Source organism: Delphinus delphis, chromosome 3 (assembly GCF_949987515.2).
Source record: "Delphinus delphis chromosome 3, mDelDel1.2, whole genome shotgun sequence".
In the NCBI taxonomy this organism is placed as follows: domain Eukaryota; kingdom Metazoa; phylum Chordata; class Mammalia; order Artiodactyla; family Delphinidae; genus Delphinus; species Delphinus delphis.
In genome coordinates this window covers 166,556,853-166,576,275 of record NC_082685.1, presented here as the reverse complement: position 1 = coordinate 166,576,275, position 19,423 = coordinate 166,556,853, and the positions used below count along the sequence as shown (strand labels likewise).

Genomic DNA, 19,423 nt, shown 5'->3' with positions numbered 1-19,423 from the left:
TATAGGTATTGGCAATATTTCAAACTAGGGGTGTTTCAGAAAACTTTTAGAATCCTACTGCCCCCAATCCCCTGAAATGCACATGCACACATTGACACACACACACACACTCACTCACTCATGTAAAGAGCTCATTATTCTGCTTCTCATTCACTTAGGCTGAACTGTTGATAACATTCATTCTAATAATGATTTTCAGCAGAATTTTAGCAGCAGAATCCTTTTCAAACTCAAATTTTAGGGTGGGGTGGAGGGATAGATTGGGAGTTTGGGACTGACGTGTACACACTGCTGTATTTAAAATAGATGACCCACAAGGACCTACTGTACTGCACAGGGAACGCTGCTCAATATTCTGTAATAACCTAAATGGGAAAAGAATTTGAAAAAGAATAGATATATGTATATGTATAAGTGAATCACTTTGCTGCACACCTGAAACTAACACAACATTGTTAATCAACTATACTCCAATATAAAATAAATTTTTTTTAAAAAAGAAGAAAAATAAAATAAAAAGTCTTACAAAGAGCTCCAGTTTATAACAAGAATAGCAGAATTTATATGGCTTCCCATGGGCCAGGCACTGCTCTGTGCACTTGACTTTTATTATCTTCTTTAATCTTCACAAGAATGCGTCAAGGTGGGCTTTATCGTCCTCCTTACCTTGGGTCACCTGTGCAGGGGACAGGCATGCCTTTATTTGTACCAGCGAGCTGCTTTATGAGTCGAAGGGCGAGACGCTGAGTGGGGACCTCGCCCGCTGCGCATTCCCAAGGCGATTTCGTGGCTTTTACGGAGCAGTTGTGTAAGACAGTGACTGCTGACTAAAGAGCTGGTTAAAAACCAGGGATTCTCAGACTCTTGGTGGGATTGGATACTTGTGAAAAATCTAATAGTGGATGAGCCCCAAAATGAACTAAAGAAAGAAGACGTACAAAGTGCAAGCCCGTGTTTTATTCGATTCACCAGAAAGAAGCCTGCCCTGTCAGGTCGCTGTGCACATGCCCACAGGAATGCAGGGACCCCCAGACAGTTTGCGGGGCTCCCTGGGCTGCTTTCAGAAGCTGTCCCAGCACCGATGCCCGCTGAATCACTGAGCCTCACACCTGCCCTCTGAGGGTAATACTTAGTCATTAAGTATTTAAGTAATTAAGTAATTAATTTAAGTCATTAAGGTAATAATGCAAAGTCCCCTATACGTGAGGGCTGGTTTCAAAGCACAGGCTATCTCTCCCTCACCCTCCACTTTAGGGAGACTGAGTCGGTGGTGCCCATCCACTCTCTCCCAGACGTCTTGATTCTGTCCTTCCTCTCCGCCAGCAAGATGGTCCCATCAGGACACATTTCCTCTCCTCTTTTCCTCTTCCTATTCTCTGTCGTGGGGTTATCAGTGGTCAGAATAGTAGAGAACTGACCTCAGGAAATTGTGGCCAAAGAAGTTGCACTTACAAACTCTCAGCATTCCCTAAGCTGCCACCACCCATCATGCTCCTTGCCTAGGGATGCTTTACTTCCCGAGGACTGACCCAATGCTTGTCGGACCCAAGGGAGTTAATTGCTGGTCTTCCTCTGAAGCTGAGATGCCAGGTCGCAGTCCTCACTCGTGAGGATCTGCATTGATCCCTGTGTGGGTGCCTCTCACAGGGAAGAAGGTGCCTGCTAGGACCACCGCAGCTCATCTTCCGACTTTCCTTTCTCCCCCAAGAACAGGACTGATGCGCTAATATTAGTAGCCCTCCCCATGGCTGACTGTAGATGACCTTAGCTGGGGAAATAAAAGGAAGGGCTAGAGGGCTTCCCTGGTGGCGCAGTGGTTGAGAGTCCGCCTGCCGATGCAGGGGACACGGGTTCGTGCCCCGGCCTGGGAAGATCCCACGTGCCACGGAGTGGCTGGGCCCGTGAGCCATGGCCGCTGGGCCTGCACGTCTGAAGCCTGTGCTCACAGCGGGAGAGGCTGCAACAGTGAGAGGCCCGCGTACCGCAAAAAAAAAAAGGAAGAGCTAGAATGACAAAAATAAGTAGTTTATACATGGCTTATCCCATATAATATAACTAAAATGGAATAGCTTACACACTGAGCTGTTTTTTAAAGGCAGGATTTATCAAACATCAGTGGGATCTATGTTTTATTAAAATGATTAAACTTTACCGACCGCTGCTTCTGCTGCAGACACGCCGAGATAGTAGCTAACCTTTGTTATTAAAACCCCGTTATCCAGCAAACAAATGCTTTGTGAGAATGACAACTGTTTCCACTTAGCGGGCGCCTCCTGGCCTGCAGGGCCGTGGACTCCAAGCTTTACGTGCTCTTCTCAGTGACCTAGAAGGAGGACATTATTACCCTCATTTTACAGATGAGGACACTGTGACACATGCATGTTAGGGCACTGGCCTAAAGTAAATCCACTAACGAGTGATTGGAGCAAAACTGAATCCAGGGCTATCCTGTCTTGACGATGTCCATTGTGGTAAACGGAAAAGTGCTAACACAGGGCAGGCCTGCCAGCTGCTTCCCATGGACCACAAAAGATGGACCGTGCCAGCCTGCTTCCTCACACTGGGGTCTTTGATGTCTTTGGTGCCTGTCCACTTCCAGGGCAGTCATGACTCACCCAGGTCAAAGCTTTTAGGGTTTTTTGTTGTTTTTGTTTTGTTTTGATTTTCAGTTTCAAAATTTACTATCAAACGGCAGTACCCAAGACAACGTGGAACTAGCATAAGTAGTTCAAACATATAGACCAATGGAACAGGATTAACAGTTCAGAAGCAAACCTTCACATTTATGGCCACTTGATTTTCAACCAATGTTAAATCTTGCTGTTTTTCTTCTTCTTTTTCTTTTTTTTTTTTTTAACTTTATACGGTGCTACAGTTTATTTTCAATCATATTCTTGTTGCTGATGTTGAAGACTCACCCCCGGATTCCTCTCATGTCCTCCAGTTTTCTTAATTGATTTCTTATCTGCGATAAAGACCCGTTAGTAGTCTGGTGAAGCCTGGGAACCCTTAGAATGTTGTGGGTTTTTTTAAGTTTATTGGAGTATAGCTGATTTACAGTGTTGTGTTAGTTTCAGGAGTACAGCAAAGGGATTCAGTTATACATATACATATATTCATTCTTTTTTAGATTCTTTTTTCATATAGGTTATCACAGAATATTGGGTAGAGTTCCCTGTGCTCTACAGTAGGTCCTTGTTGGTTATCTATCTTATATAGAGTTCAAAGCTTTTAGTTTTTTTAAATCCTTTCTGTTCTAGGTAATCCCTCTGACACACAACTGCTTTTTAAATAAAACGTCTAGGCTTTCTTATACTTTTAATAGAACTACCTGTAATGATTTGTATCCTCTTAATGAATTCAATCATTGAAAGCCCACAAAAGATTCTGTGTCCTGTCATTTTGTTTTAATCTGTAAATGGGTAGGGAGCCATATTGTTTTCATTTTCAAGAAGCAAAGGACATTGGCTAATAATGACATAGCTTCAATATAGATTTCTAAAAATTATTTCTGAAGAGTATTTGGCCATATGCACGATTATTTTTTTAAACATGCTACGCTGGGTGAGCAAGCCATGTCATGAGTAATTCTTTTCTAAATGCAGTGTGTTTAGTCATGTATCACCTAATCAAAGAGCAGACAAATGCATCTGCTTTCACAGGCAGTCTGGGAGTTGACCAAGTGAGCTTGATGGGGGTCCCCAATTTTAATTCTCATGTTGGCATTCCTCAGAAGAGATCCCAAGTATTCACCTGACGTATTTCCCTGTTCCAGTACTTTATATACAGCTGCATCCTGGGATTGATATCCTGTTCGGTTTTCCTGCGCGTGAATTATGAGCTAAAGATGCTGATCATGATGGTGGCATTGGTGGGCTACAACACCATCTTTCTCCACACTCACGCCCACCTCCTGGATGACTACAGCCAGGTCTTATTTGAGAGGTAACCTGCTTCCTCTTCCTTCTCTTTAGTTCTTTCATGGGATGTTGGTAACATAAGTATGCGTAGAGTAAATGCAAATTAGCAATAGCACTGTCATTGGGAATCACTGTGTGAGTGTTTCTTTGAAATGATGATTCAGGAAGAGAATGTGTGTTTTTTATTACAGATTACACAGAATAGGTATTATCACATATGATCAGCAGATATGAAATGGTTTAGAGAGAGGATTTGTGTTATAATCTGTACTATATCGATAAGAATATCTTTTCTTTCACGTTCAGCTTTATTGATATTTTGGACTGAAGGATTTTCAGGGCGTTGTCCTGTGCATTAAAGGTTATTGAGCAGCATCCCTGGCCTCTACCCACTAGATGCCACAAAATCCACCCCCCCCACAAGTCATGACAATTGAAAATGCCTCCGGACACTGAGGAATGTGCCCTGCAGGGCAGTGCGGCCCCCAGGTCACAACAACTGAATCCATATACACAAAAGTACAGGGACAGTGAGTGGTTCCATTCACAAGTTATAGTGACTGGAAGTATAACTTGTTGGAGATAAGATCAAATTTCTTATTGGAGATTTCCTAAAACATCCTGGTGTGGACGGAATCCCATTGGTTGTGTTTACTCTGCCAGCCTTAGGACTAGATGCTTCAAGAATGATTCTCCCAGGTCCACTCCCTTGGACTTATGAAACGCTTCCTGTTATCAAATTACTTCTATAAGCTAATCATAAATATGTATTCCCTGCTTGAAAAAGAAGTTTTCATCATGATATTCTCCATCTCACATCTTAACAGCAAAAACACATTTTGTATCAAGTGTCAGGTTTATTTCTGGACACACCAGACTTCAAGTTTTTCTATGAATGCTTTGCATAATCCCCCATAATATTTTTATACTTCTTTTAACATAAAATAAATGCCTTAAATACTTGCATAGATTTTTTTTCCAATCTTTATTGGAGTATAATTGCTTTACGATGGTGTGTTAGTTTCTGCTTTATAACAAAGTGAATCAGTTATACATATACATATGTCCCCATATCTCTTCCCTCTTGCGTCTCCCTCCCTCCCACCCTCCCTATCCCACCCCTCCAGGCGGTCACAAAGCACTGAGCTGATATCCCTGTGCTATGCGGCTGCTTCCCACTAGCTATCTATTTTACGTTTGGTAGTGTATATATGTCCATGCCACTCTCTCACTTTGTCCCAGCTTACCTTTCCCCCTCCCCATATCCTCAAGTCCATTCTCTAGTAGGTCTGTGTCTTTATTCCTGTCTTACCCCTAGGTTCTTCATGACATTTTTTTTTCTTAAATTCCATATATATGTGTTAGCACATGGTATTTGTCTTTCTCTTTCTGACTTACTTCACTCTGTATGACAGACTCTAGGTCTATCCACCTCATTACAAATAGCTCAATTTTGTTTCTTTTTATGGCTGAGTAATATTCCATTGCATGTATGTGCCACATCTTCTTTATCCATTCATCTGATGATGGACAGTTAGGTTGTTTCCATCTCCGGGCTATTGTAAATAGAGCTGCAATGAACATTTTGGTACATGACTCTTTTTGAATTATGGTTTTCTCAGGGTATATGCCCAGTAGTGGGATTGCTGGGTCATATGGTAGTTCTATTCATAGTTTTTTAAGGAACCTCCATACTGTTCTCCGTAGTGGCTGTACCAATTCACATTCCCACCAGCAGTGCAAGAGTGTTCCCTTTTCTCCACACCCTCTCCAGCATTTATTGTTTCTAGATTTTTTGATGATGGCCATTCTGACTGGTGTGAGATGATATCTCATTGTAGTTTTGATTTGCATTTCTCTAATGATTAATGATGTTGATCATTCTTTCATGCTCAGACACATCAAACACTTGCATAGATTTGTTGCTCTGGAAAGATGGTTTGTGTTGGCCGCTTCACCAATAGAGGCCCAGTGTCAGGAACGTGGGCATCTCACTGTGTAAACGTTTCTTCCCAATAAGAATGCTTTTAGAAACACAACTGCACCACATTCTCCTCACCAAATTTAATTTTCATCATCCTCCACGCCATGAAACCCTAACAATCTGTAGTCAGGATGAGGATAGTGGAGTTGCAAAAATACAGAATTGTATTAAGGAAATTATATGATTCCTTAGCCAAGATAAAAATGAAATTGAAGTTAATTTTCCGATAACTTCTCAAAATTGCCAGCCAAACACACTTTAACATTTCCCTACCATATCCAGAGAGCCCGTATTGAATCCCTAAGTAAATGTAGCATCACTGATTTTGACACACAGCTGAGAACACTACTCAGTTTCCCTTTATTAAATTTAAAGCTCTTGCACACGCTACACATCCGAAGCAAAAGTAGAAATTAGATTAGCAAGTTTCTGATGGGGAGGGAAATACTTTGGGGATCTGAGGGAAACAGGCCACCTCTTATTAGAACCCCAGCAGCAGGGAAGTAGCTATTTGGTTAAAGAAAAGGAGTTTTACTTTCAGAGCCCTTTTGTTTCATTCAAGGTCTTTTGTGTGTGTTCTCTTGGCTTTGTCTTTATAATCACCTTAAAGCTAGGTAGGGCTCACGGGACAAGCCTCAGGCACCCGCCTTCACTGCCAACGGTAAGCCAGCATCCTCTCTAGGATGGGTGCAACTGCCTTACCATGTTTAAGCCCTGCAAACTTCCGCAGAAATATTAACAGGAACTAATTTCCTTTTGTATTGAAATGTAAATTCAGTGAACTTTACTCTTAAGTGGGAAGTCTTAACTCTCTCCTAATTAAGGAACTTTTGCATATATTGATCTGCTATACATACTTACAGTTTTTTGTTCTTAAAGAGATAGCATTATGTCCTTCAAATATTATTAATGACTCCTTGACTAATCACAGAAAGAATAAGCAATGCTTTTGGTTACCTTCCTTATCATTCTATCTATTTCCCATTTCATTATTAATAGGACAGTTCCCAGAATGTGAGCAGAAAAAAAGGAAAGGAAATTAAACATAATTATAGGAATTTTACGAAGGAGTTTGACTAAGGTTTCTGCGTGAGCTGCCACAATACTCCCGGAAGCATTCCTCTGCCAGAAGATGACTATTACTGACATAATAGCATAATACCTCAAAATTAACAAGTGTTCTCTAATAGCAGTTTAAAACGAGCATCAAAGGAGAGACCTTTGAGTGGCAGCTTGGAATCCCCTCTGATTTCCCCAACCTCGGTGTGTGTATGATTTAACCATGTGACTTGTGTCAGTGCTAAAACCCATTGAGGTCAATGTTTCCTTTCCCTTTTCTGAGATTCAAGATATTCCACTGTGAAAGAACTGATAAAGGTTTTTTCCTCCTATATCTGGTTTGTTATTGCTGACACAACCCTTTCAGATATGAAACTAGGATCCTTAAAAAAAAAAAAAAAGCTAGTCTGAGATGTTGCTTTGAGAATGTACGTCCCTCCGTCCCAAAGCCATAGATGCCCTTCAAGGAAGATACTGGCTTAACACGAGGCCAGGCAGCACCTCCTTTCCTGCTCGAGTTGGTCTGTGCCGTTGAAGTCACAGGCTTGGTGCCATCCCTTTTCCGACCTGTTTTTGGTCACTGTGGATGCCGAAAGCTCGGCCTCTGTGCACCGGTGTCAAATCAAATCTCGGAGACAGAGTTTTAAGTGAAGTAGGAAAGAATAGCTTTATCGCTTTGCCAGGCAGAGGGGGACACACCGGGCTCCTGTGTGTCCCAACCGGGGATGATTTGGGGAGGAGCTTTATAGCAATAGTTCAAGGGCTGGGTTGCTAATAAGGATCAGGGGCGTGCAGGGTCTGCAGTCCTTTAATCTGGCCTCAGGTGGTCTCCTGATGAGGTTCTCTGGTTCCTGTGATCTGCCCTCAGGGGGTTTCCTCCCTTGTCTCTGCATCCCCTCCCTTCCTGGATTAGCAACTGTTTGAATCTGCCCTTTGGAACTCAGGGAAGTTCATAGAGGCTGGCGTCTATTCCCTACAAACAAGAAATGGGGGACAAAGAAAAGCTTCCGTGCCCAGGAGCCCCACAGGGTCCTGCTTGGTTTCAGCATCTCTGTTTACAGGGGACTGCTGGGCCATCTTCTGAATACACAGTTTGGACTGTGTTGTTGTCCTATATGTGAGTTCACCATGTTTCAGGGGCCTTTTCCAAGCCAAATTTGACATTGATCACAGACAAGCCAACAGGGAGTTTTTTGCCGGCAGAGTCAGCAAAGAAAACAAAAGTATGCACTAGAAAGACTCCAGATCAATGAATAATTCAGAAAAGGATACCAATCTGTAAGATTCATGAGTGCGGAAAGCCAACTTCACAGGAGAAAAAAATAGTCCACTCGAGAGGGCGTGCCATTAAAAATCGAACGGAGGCCAGCAAGGTCCCTGCACCTCACCTGCCATCATGTGACTGTGGTCTATCACCTCTTGGTGGAGAAAGCTCAGAAGTGTCTGATATTTAGGAGGTCCAGGAAAATCCATGTCCTGATTCTCTGGCATTTACAACAGTCTTCCATATCCTCTGTGAGCACAAGATGCTTTGCTGAATCAATCAATCACCGATCCCTATTCCGGTCCATGACACCAACTCCCAAAGCCCTCAGCCAGCGCCACTGAGGATGCTTTACAGGTGATGGTGGTGGTGATCGTGATAAACCATTGATATTGCTGGAAGCTGTTTTTGTTTCAAGGACACATTCCCTTCCCTTGACAAAGGCTCGTTACTTTCCTGCGTGTTTTTTCCTTGCAGAACTGAAGAGTATCAAAGGGTGAATATTATCATTTCACGTGGACCCAGCCATTATGTTAATTCACCTGAAAGCTAGAAATATGCTTTCTATTCTGAAGATGTGTGGAGGATGGAGAGCTTGAACAGAGGGGTTAACCAGGAGTCCAGCACATTAACCAGCTCTGTGTGGGCACTTAGCCTAATAAAATAAATACTGTGTGGGCTTCCCTGGTGGCTCAGTGGTTGAGAGTCCGCCTGCCGATGCAGGGGACCCGGGTTCCTGCCCCGGTCCGGGAAGATCCCACATGCCGCGGAGCGGCTGGGCCCGTGAGCCATGGCCGCTGAGCCTGCGCGTCCGGAGCCTGTGCTCCACAACCGGAGAGGCCGCAAGAGTGAGAGGCCCGCATACCGCAAAATAAATAAATAAATAAATACTTTCTGGGCAGCATATAAAGTGTATAAGTAAGCAGCAATTATATCGAGTACCCAGCATGATTCAGAAGCTCTGGATTATTGCTGGTAGAAATGTCTGCATAATTTTAACTTCCTGACATTAGCAACAGCTCCATACCAAGGATAGCCATGGAGATGCTCCATAGCGATGGAGCCATGAGTCAAGCACCTTCAACATGGTTCTGCATTCTCTGTTTTTTCTGTGTCTCATGGAAAACCCAATGGCTAGAATTCAGCATATTGTAACATTTTGACAGTGTCCCAACTAGGGATCCACTGATGATGAGCTCACTGAAAGCCTGGAGGAAGAACTGCAGCATTAATCATGCTCAGGAAGAAGGCAGGAGCAGTGTGCATACACCTCTGGGAGAGATGGTCCAGAGGTGTTCCTAGGGAGGGTGGAACCACTGCATCTTTCAAACCAGAAAGCGATTAGTGACTAGAGCAAGGTGAGCAGTAGGTGCCCTGAAGTACGTACTGCCACAGGTCACCGGAGGGCAACACACACAGGGGTGCCAGGAACAGTTCTCTGGACTGGAGGAATTCTTTGAAAGCATAAAAGCCACAACTACCAGAAACTGCCCCTCCGAAAGGCTCAAAGGAGTCAGGTGGACACGCCGAGACAGGCTGGAGGCGGGCCTGGGTTCAGGAGCTGGGAGGAAGAACACCTGACATTTCTTTAAAGTCTCCTCTTTTAAATGAAAACCGTATTCCAAATCTGTAGTCAAACCCATAATATATCCAAGTTCATACTGAAAAGATTTTAAATTACTTTCAAATTTAATATCTCAGTTTCTCTTCCCCTTCCTAATTCCCCTCCTCCCCTGCAGTGCCATCTCCAGAAAGTATGGAATACACACGTTTGTTTCTCTGTAGCTGACACCACTAGTAGCAGAGCTGGGAGGTAGAGTAAGGAGGTCAGTAATCTGAATTGCCTAAATTAACAAGAACAACAAAAAAAGGTGTCCTAGGGCTGCTCGAATTCTACCAATCTTTCTTTTCTTCTATAAAAAGCAACCATTAGTGAGCTCCTTTGTTATCTAACCTAAAAAAGAAAATGCCCTGTGATTTTGACCCACTTGTAGGAAGATACTCAGTTTTTAGGCTGTTTTTTGTTTTGTTTGATTTTCGAATGAGCTGAAGAAGGAGACTTCAGAGGGTCTGGGCCCCCAGACTAGATAGGGTACATACTTCTTATCATCAACTCTCCAATGTATGAGGCTAAAGTCCAGTGCACAGACCCACGATATCAGATGCACCAACTGCTTCCCATTTAAAATCACTCTTCTCCAAAGGATGAAACCATGACTGCATTAATCAGGGTGCATCTTTTCTCCATAGCAAAAGGCCAGCACTACCTCTCCAGCCCCCCTTTTATCATTTCTCCTGACCTGCAGCTGCCTCCAGGGCTCTTTCTTAAACATGAGCTTATCCCTTATTATGTTAGTCGTTTGCAGTTCCAGAATTTGTTTGCAGTCCTTAGCATTTGTGAATAACTCGAAAACAGCATGAGACGTTGATCCATCTGTCCTTGGATGATACTGGGTCACCTTCTTTGGAAGATTGCATAGGATTTCAGTGCATCTGTGTCCAGCCACAGGAGGAAAAGTGTCTATAAATGAAACCCCTTAGATTTCAAACCAACACAGTTATTTGTCCACTCATTCCTTTGTCTTCACAGCACAGTTTCATTGAATACCCTGTATATTCCAGGCCTGACTGCTGGAGTCCAAGCACATAGAGATGAATAAAATATAGTCTGTGCTCTCAAGAATTTACAAAATCTCCTATTAGAAAATTGTGTCTCACAAGAAGGCCAAAAGGAGACTTGCAGGTTAAGTTCCTATAGCCTACCTAGGGAATGAGTGAACCTGTTGGCTGGAAGCTGGTTAAGTGACCCAGAGTTGACTGTGATATTGGAAAGGTCTTGAAGAAGTGTGGAGATCCAAAAAGATAGGGGAGGAGTGTTGTCAACATCATGGCAGAATAAGACATCCCTTATGTTTGTCCCCAACAATAATTTGTAATCTATCCTTGGAGAAAAGTGCCTTTGTAGGAGCTGTGGGACCCAGCACCATATAGGATCCAGAAGGAGTCTCGTCCACCCATGTGTTGGACAGTAGGCATACAGACCTTGATCCTGGCTGTGGACCCTGCAGTGACACGTAATCCAGCTTCAGCAGCTCTTGGCCACGGAGCCCCCTGGAAAACAGTCTTAGCCAGTGACCCATGGAAGAGGGAGACTTTGCAGAAGTCCAGGTTTTCAGAGGAGAAGTTCTAGGACACCATTGGAGAAAAAAACATGAGTTTGGACAAGCTGAAGTGGGTAAGAGACACAGTCTGACTCTGTCCACACCACCCTTCCCCCAAGATGGCACAGCTTAAGTCCAAGAGAGATGTTCTCACTCTATGACTTCTCCTGTGAGCACCCAGCTTCCCAGCTGTGCAGGATGCTACCAAGCTGGGAGAGGAGCAGATAGGACTCTCAGAGGGCTTTAAGAGAACACAGATGCTACTAACTGCATGACTGCCTTTGTCAAGAAGCCCACCCACAAGCCGCTGGGAACACTTCACCCACAGATCTCCCCAGCTGGCTCACGGGCACCCTCATTGTTCCACATGCCTCATGCACACCTCTACCCTGTGGCCAGCTCCCTGTGCATATTCCCTCCCGATGGCAGCATCGAGAGGGAGCTTGGACCAATGGCTAGTGGGCATGCACAGAAAGCTGACTGAAATCTGAGGGCCAGAGAGAGACCACAAACTTGAGCTTTAGCGAGTTTTGTTTGGGAAAACAAAAGGAAGACTGTCAGCAGTTGGCCTGGTGCATTATAGGATGGAGAGGAGGCATACAAGCTTAGAATTCTGTCATAAGAGGGAGCAAGAAAGGTGGAGAGATGTATCCACAGAAGGTCCCGAAAGCCTCAGAAGCACTAGCAGGGCTGAAGGAAGATATTTATGCCCTGAAGACAGTTAGTAAAGGGTGCAGGAAGTGAGTGCTACTTCACATACGAAGACAGCAATGCAAAACTTTACGGAACATGAAATCAAGGAAGAAAGGAACAAAGGAACTAAAAAACAGCTAGAAAACAATTCATTATTAAGCCCTTACCTATCAATTTTACTCTAAGTGTAAATGGATTGAATTGTCCATTTAAAAGGCATAGAGTGGCTATACAGATAAAAAAACAGGATCCAACTATATGCTGCCTACAAGGGACTCACCTCAGCTTTAAGGACACACATAGGATCAAAGTAAAGGAATGGAAAAAGATATTCCATGCAAGTGGAAACAAAAAGAGAGTAAGGGTAGCTATACTTATATCCGATAAATACACTTTCATCCAAAAACAGTAACAGAAAACAAAGAAAGTCATTATGTATTGACAAAGGGGTCAATTCATCTAGAAGATATAAAAATCGTAAATATATATGCATCCAACATCAGAACACCTAAATAAATTAAGCAAATGCTAGTAGATATGATAGGAGAAATAGATGACAATGGAGTAATAGTAGAGAACATCAATACATCACATTCAACAATAGATCATCCAGACAGAAAGTCAGATAGGAAACATTGGACTTGAACTAAACTGTTAGGTCAAATGGACCCAACAGACATATTTGGAACACTCCATCTAACAGCAACAGAATACATTCTTCACAAGCACACATGGAACATTCCAGAATAGATCATATGTTAGGTCATAAAACATGTTTTAGCAAAATTAAGGTTGAAATTATACCATGTATCTTTTCCAATCACAATGGCATGAAACTAGAAATCAGTAACAGTAGGAAAACTGGGAATTTCACAAATATATAGAAATTAAACCACGTACTCCTAAACAATCAATGGTCAAAGAAGAATACAAAAGGAAAAATAAAATATAACTTGAAACAAATGAAAATGGAAACACAAGGTACCGGAACCTGTAGTATGCTGCAAAAGCAGTTTTTAAAGGGAAGTTTATAATTACAAATGCCTACATTAAGAAAAAGAAAGATCTCAAATAAAAACCCTAACATTACACCTCAAAGAAATAGAAAAAGAAGAACAAACTAAGCCCAAAGTTAGAAGAAGGAAGGAAATAACAAAGATCAGAGAAGAAATTAATGAAATACAAACTAAGAAGACAACAGAAAAGATCAGTGAAGCTAAGAGCTGCTTTTTGAAAAGATAAACAAAATAAACAGACCTTTAGGTAGACTAGCCATAGGGAAAAAAGAGAGAGGACTGGAATAAATAAAATTAGAAATGAAATAGAAGACATTGCAGTTGATACTACCCAAAATCAAAGGACCATAAGAGACTACTATGAAAATTATACACCAACAAATTGGACAACAGAGAAGAAATGGATAACTTCTTGGAAACATACAACCTACCAAGACTGAATGATGAAGAAATAGAAAGTCCTAACAGACCAATAATGAGGAAGGAGATTGAATCAGTAATCAAAATCTCCAACAAAGAGAAGCTCAGGACCATATGATTTCACTAGTGAATTCTACCAAACATTTAAAGAAAAATTAATCCCAATATTTCTCAAACTTTTCCCAAAATTGAAGAGGAGGAAACACCTCCAAACTCACTTTATGAGGCCAGCATTACCCTGATATCAAAGCCTGATAGGGACACTAAAAGAAAAAAACAACAAATAACAACAACAACAAAAAAAACACAGACTAATATTCCTGGTAAATATAGATGCAAAAATTCTGAACAAAATATTAGCAAGCCAAATTGAACAGCATATTAAAATGATCATGCACAATGATCAAACGGGATCTATCCCTGAGATACAAGGATGGTTCAACACATGCGAACTAATAAGTGTGATACACCACATTAATAGAATGAAAGATAAAAATCATATGATCTCTTATCTCAATAAATGCAGGAAAAGCATTTGATGAAATACATCTTCTCATGCTAAAAACTTTCAACAAATTGGGTATAGAAAGAACATACCTCAGCATGATAAAGTTGCCATATAACAAGTGCATAGCTAATATCATACTCAATAATAAAAGGCTGAAAGCTTTTCCTCTAAAATCAAGGCAAGAAAAGGGTGCCTCTCTTGCCACTTTTATTCAACATAGTACTGGAAGTCTTACCCAGAGAAATCAGGCAAGCAAAAGAAATGAAAGGCATACAATTAGAAGGAAGATGAAAACTTGTCTTTGTTTGCAGATGATATGATCTTATACATAGAGAACCCTAAAGGCTCCACCAAAAAAAAAAATTGCTAGAACTAATCAAAAAATTCAATTAAGTCACAGCATACAGAATCAACATACAGAAATCAGTTGTGTTTCTATACACTAACAATGAATTATCTGATAACGAAATAAAGAAAGCAATCCCATTCACAATGGCATCAAAAACAAGAAAATATTTAGGAATAAATTACACCAAGGAGGTGAAAGATCTGTACACTGAAAACCATAAGACTTTGATGAAAGTAACTGAAGAAGACACAAGAAAATGGAAAGAAATCCCATGTTCATGGATCAGAAGAATATTGTTAAAATGTTCATACTACCTAAAGCCATCTATAGATTCAGTGCAATACCCATCAAAATTCCATTAGCAGTTTTCACAGAAATAGAGCAAACAATTCTAAAATTTGTATCGAACCACAAAAGACCCTGAATAACCAAAGTAATCCTGAGAAAGAAGCATAAAGCTGGAGGCATCACACTCCTGATTTCAAACTACACTGCAAAGCTACAGTAATTAAAACCATATGGTACTGGCAAAAAAAATTTGACACATAGACAAGTGGAACAGGATACAGAGCCCAGATAACCCCTTGCATATGTGGTAAACTAATATTTGACAAGGGAGCCAATGATACTCAATAAGTAAAGGATAGTCTCTTCAATAAATGGTATTGGGAAAATTAAATACCACATGCAGAAGAATGAGATTGGACCCCTATCTTACACCACTAACAAACATTAATTTGAAATGGATAAGAGACCTGAAACCTTCAAACTCCTAGAAAAAAAGCATAGGGGAAAAAACTCCTTGACATTGATCTTAGCAATGATTTTTTTGGATATGTCACCAAAAGCACAAACAACAAAAGCAAAAATAAGTGAGTGGAACTACATCAAGCTAAAAATCTTCTGAATGGCAAGAGAAACCATCAACGAAATGAAAAAGCAACCTACAGAATGGGAGAAACTGCTTGCCAATAATATATCTGATAATGGGCTAATATCCAAAATACATAAAGAACTCATACAACTCAACATAAAAAAATAATCAATTTAAAAGTAGGCAGAGGAACTGAATAGACATTTTCCAAAGAAGACATACAAATGGTCAACAGGACATGAAAAAATGTTCAATATTATTAACAATTGGGGAAGTGTGTATCAAGACCACAGTAAAATGTTGCACACTCCGTAGAATGGCTATTATCAAAAAGACAAGAGATGACAAGTTTTGGCAAGGTTGTGGAGAGAAAGGAATAACGGGATATTATTTTCTCAACCATGAGAAAAAAGGAAATCCTGCCACTCGCAACAACATGAATGGACCCTGAGGGCATCATGCTGAGTGAAATAAGCCAGCCAGAAACAGACAAATACTGTATGATGTCACTTATATGTGAAATCTAAGGAAGCTGAACTCACAGAAACAGAGAGTAGAACGGTGCTTACCCAGGGCTGGGGAAAGGTGGGAGAAGTGGGGACATGTTGGTCAAAAGGCACAAGCTTCCTGTTATAAGATGAATACGTTCTGGTGATCTAAGGTACAGCGTGGTGACTAGAGCTAACAATACAGTATTACATACTTGAAAGTTGCTAAAAGAGTAGATCTCAAATGTTCTCACCACAAAAAGGAGATGGTAATTATGTGAGGTGATGAGGATGTTAGCTAATGCTATAGTGATAATCATTTCCCAACATATAAGTGTATCCAATCAGCACATTGTACACCTTAAACTTATACAGTTTATATGTCAATTATGTCTAAATAGAACTGGAAAGAAAATAACTGAAAGATATGTCAAAAGACACAAACTGTCTGCAGAGGTCATTCCCACCCCGGACTCCGTTGGTCAAGAAAACTTATTAATGATGCATCTCCAATCATCGGAAAGGAATGGTGTATTTTTTAAATGACCAAGCTGTTTTAGAACTCTCCTGTCTGACAACAGCTCTGGTGGCCATTGCAAACAACCGGATCAGCCATCAGAAAATAGGTTTGTTTGGATGGCTGCTGAGTCTGAGCAGTGGAATACAGGAATTTTGGCTGAGCTGTCATCCTCACGCTTCATCACCAGCCAGCATCACCTGGCCAGGACCCAGCCACTGCACTGGTGACCTGGAGGAGAGGAGAGCTTGGAAGCAGAGGTCAGCAGGATGCTGTATGCCACTCAGCTGAAAGGCCAGGAGGAAATATCAGGAAAGTGGTACTAACACGTGCATCTCAGCAATCCCTTGCCCTTTCTCCAGCCAGACTTAGAGAAAGATTTCCTGACAGGGCAGTTGGCTGTCTTTATTTTTCCCTTTGCATTTTAACCCCAGCGTTTCCTTTCTGGGGTATTTTTGTTTTATTCGGACTGTGTCGTCTTCTGACATTGTAGTTGAGGTCTTGGTCCTGTGCTGAGCAAGGTACAGCAGATTCATCTTGCAGCAGCATCAAGTTGGCCAAAACTTGAGCTTTTTGCATCGCTTGACATTGAAATTGCCTGAGGATTCAGAGGTTCCTTGTCGGCAAAGCCAGGCATTTCCTAACTTACTCACAGGGACAGCCAGAAGTAAACAGATTTCATCAGCGGCAGAGCAACAGGGTCTCACGTTAAGAGGGAGGGAAGTAGCCATTGTCTCTTTGTGGGACTTTTCTTTATGAAACGTGGGCCTCAGGGGGTCAGGGTCCCAGAGGTCAGACTACTTTTGATTCCAGTGAATGACCTGGGAAGATTTTACTCAGTTCGTATATTGTTACCAACACAACGGAAACTAGGTTTCTTGAGGTACTTTTCTTCTTAGTAAATAGAGGCTATGTCACCTAGAAAATAGAATGTTTTGAAATGTAATTATGTTTGTGTAAACATGCCTGGACTGCATCCTCTCCTGAAAGCAATGAAAATGTCATTTTTATGTCACGGAGCTGTTAGCCTTTAGGTTAGAGACTGGTTCACCAAGCAATTCCATATCCTTTGCCCAATTTGTTAGGTTTCTTTGTTCTCTTGGACTCTGGAAACTTGAGGGCCAGAATGATTGCTCCATCAACAGCCTCAGGGTGAGGGTCAGCTGTAAATTAGTGTGTGGCTACAGGCACATTTGGGTGTCTGTGCCTCCAGAACCCATTTTTAAGTATTAAAAAATAGCCTATCTGGTCACATTTTGGCTAAAACTGTCAAGTTAAAAACCATAGAGTTAGAAACCTTCTCAGTTATATTAGCTCTGTCTTCTGTACTTCATAACAGAGTGATAGCACAGCCCTAACATGTGAAAGTCCAAAGTGGATTTCATCCCTAAAACTTAAAGGGAAGGGAGAGAGAGAGAGAGACCTCAGACTAAGTTGCTGTCAGTTTTATATAATGGCTGATACAATTGTTAATGTGTCAATTGTGTCACTTAAAAGAAGACATGCTGAGGTCCTAAGCCCCAGTAGCTGAGAATGTGACCTTATTTGGAAATAGGGTCATTGCACATGTAATTAGTTCAGATCAAGTCCTGCTGGAGTGGGGTGGGCCCTGATCCAATATGACTGGTGTCCTTGTAAGAAGATGGCCATGTGGAGACAGAGACACGTGGGGGGAGGGGAGCGGGCACCACGTGATGATGAAGACAGACGTTGGAGTGATACAGTGGCCAGCCGACCACCAAAGCCAAGACGGGGCAAGGAAGGATTTCTCTGCAGGTTTCAGAGGGAGCACAGCCCTGCCGGCACCTTGATTTCAGACTTCTGGCCTCCAGAACTATGAGATGATAAATTTCCGTTGTTTTAAGCCACCCAGTTTGTGGCACTTTGTTTCAGCAGTCCTGGGAGTTAGGAGTTTGGAATTAGCACATACAAACTACTGTATATAAAACAAACAACAAGGTCCTGCTATATAGCAAAGTATCTTGTATAACATATAATAGAAAAGATTGAGAAAGAATATATATATATATATATATATATATATGTGTGTGTGTGTGTATAACTGAATCATTTTACTGTGCACCTGAAACCAACACAGCATTGCAAATCAACTACACTTCAACAAAAAAGAAAAAGAAAAGTCCTGGGAAACTGATATGATCAACACAACTGACTAGACTCCGCCAGAAGACATCTTGGAATTTTATTCTCTCTGTCCCGATGTCCCCCCCCATACCACCCACTCCTTTTCCTCCCAGCCTCTCTTGCATACACACAAAGAGCAAGGAACCCAGGAATGGATCTGTGGATGGAGAAATTCATCCTTCAAGCTTCAGGAGCCCACCAGCCATGGCCTGTGAGGGGCCCACGTGGGAGAGATGGACTCCAATTGGAATCAGCGGTTCTTTGGGGCTGGATGAATAAAAGAAGTTTTTGAGAAATCTAAATGAAAGTGAAGACAGCAGGTTACAGTTCTCCCTAGTTGACAGAGAACGTCAGAAGGACAAAAGGCATCTGTGGACTGGTACCCAAGTCTATCCTACAGGCTGTGTTGTGCGTCATTATTTCTGAGGTCCGTTTAGTTCTGTACTTTGCAGTGCACTGCCCGGTCCAGCAATGAGAGCCGTTCCTAGTCTTGCTTCCCCCAAGTCCCCACCTCCACCCACCACTATTCCTCACTAAGGCTCAAGAACTGGCAGATAGGTAGAGGTCATTTCCACCCCTAAACCTATGTTTAAATGTGTTAGCGTGAGGAGTCCCAGAAAAGTATTTTTCCCTCTACGTTGCTTGCATGTATTTTCTGTGTGATTACCTGAAAACTCAGCCAGCCCCTGAACTTCATAAAGAGGGTCTTACCTCCCACTCTCCATCAGTGAGAGGGACGGGAGATGGCTTTGTATATTTGGGGCATCTGGTCCCTTACCTGGGGATGCACGTGGGACCTGAGTTCTGATCGGTTGCGTTGATGAAGCTACTGTAAGATCCTGACCTTGGAGTTAACATTTTACTCTCAGTTTACATTTATAGGGTGATGGGTAAAAGGGAGGGATGTCATAGCAGTTTTCTAGGATTCCTGGAATGGTAAAGTAATAGGATGTTCATGAAGCAACATGAAAATTAAAAACAGCCTGCACCAGCTTCTTACGCACTGTTGTCTATGTTGTACCACT

General features: G+C 41.9%; 1 protein-coding gene across 1 annotated transcript in view; it reads left to right on the top strand.

The window, feature by feature from the left end:
* Nucleotides 1-19,423, top strand: part of ADCY2 (adenylate cyclase 2) — a 432,035-nt gene that overhangs the window by 371,769 nt on the left and 40,843 nt on the right. Inside the window, exon 18 of the mRNA XM_060009679.1 lies at nucleotides 3,776-3,945. Within this exon, the coding sequence (XP_059865662.1) occupies nucleotides 3,776-3,945 (170 nt within the window). The remainder of the gene's footprint in view (nucleotides 1-3,775; nucleotides 3,946-19,423) is intronic.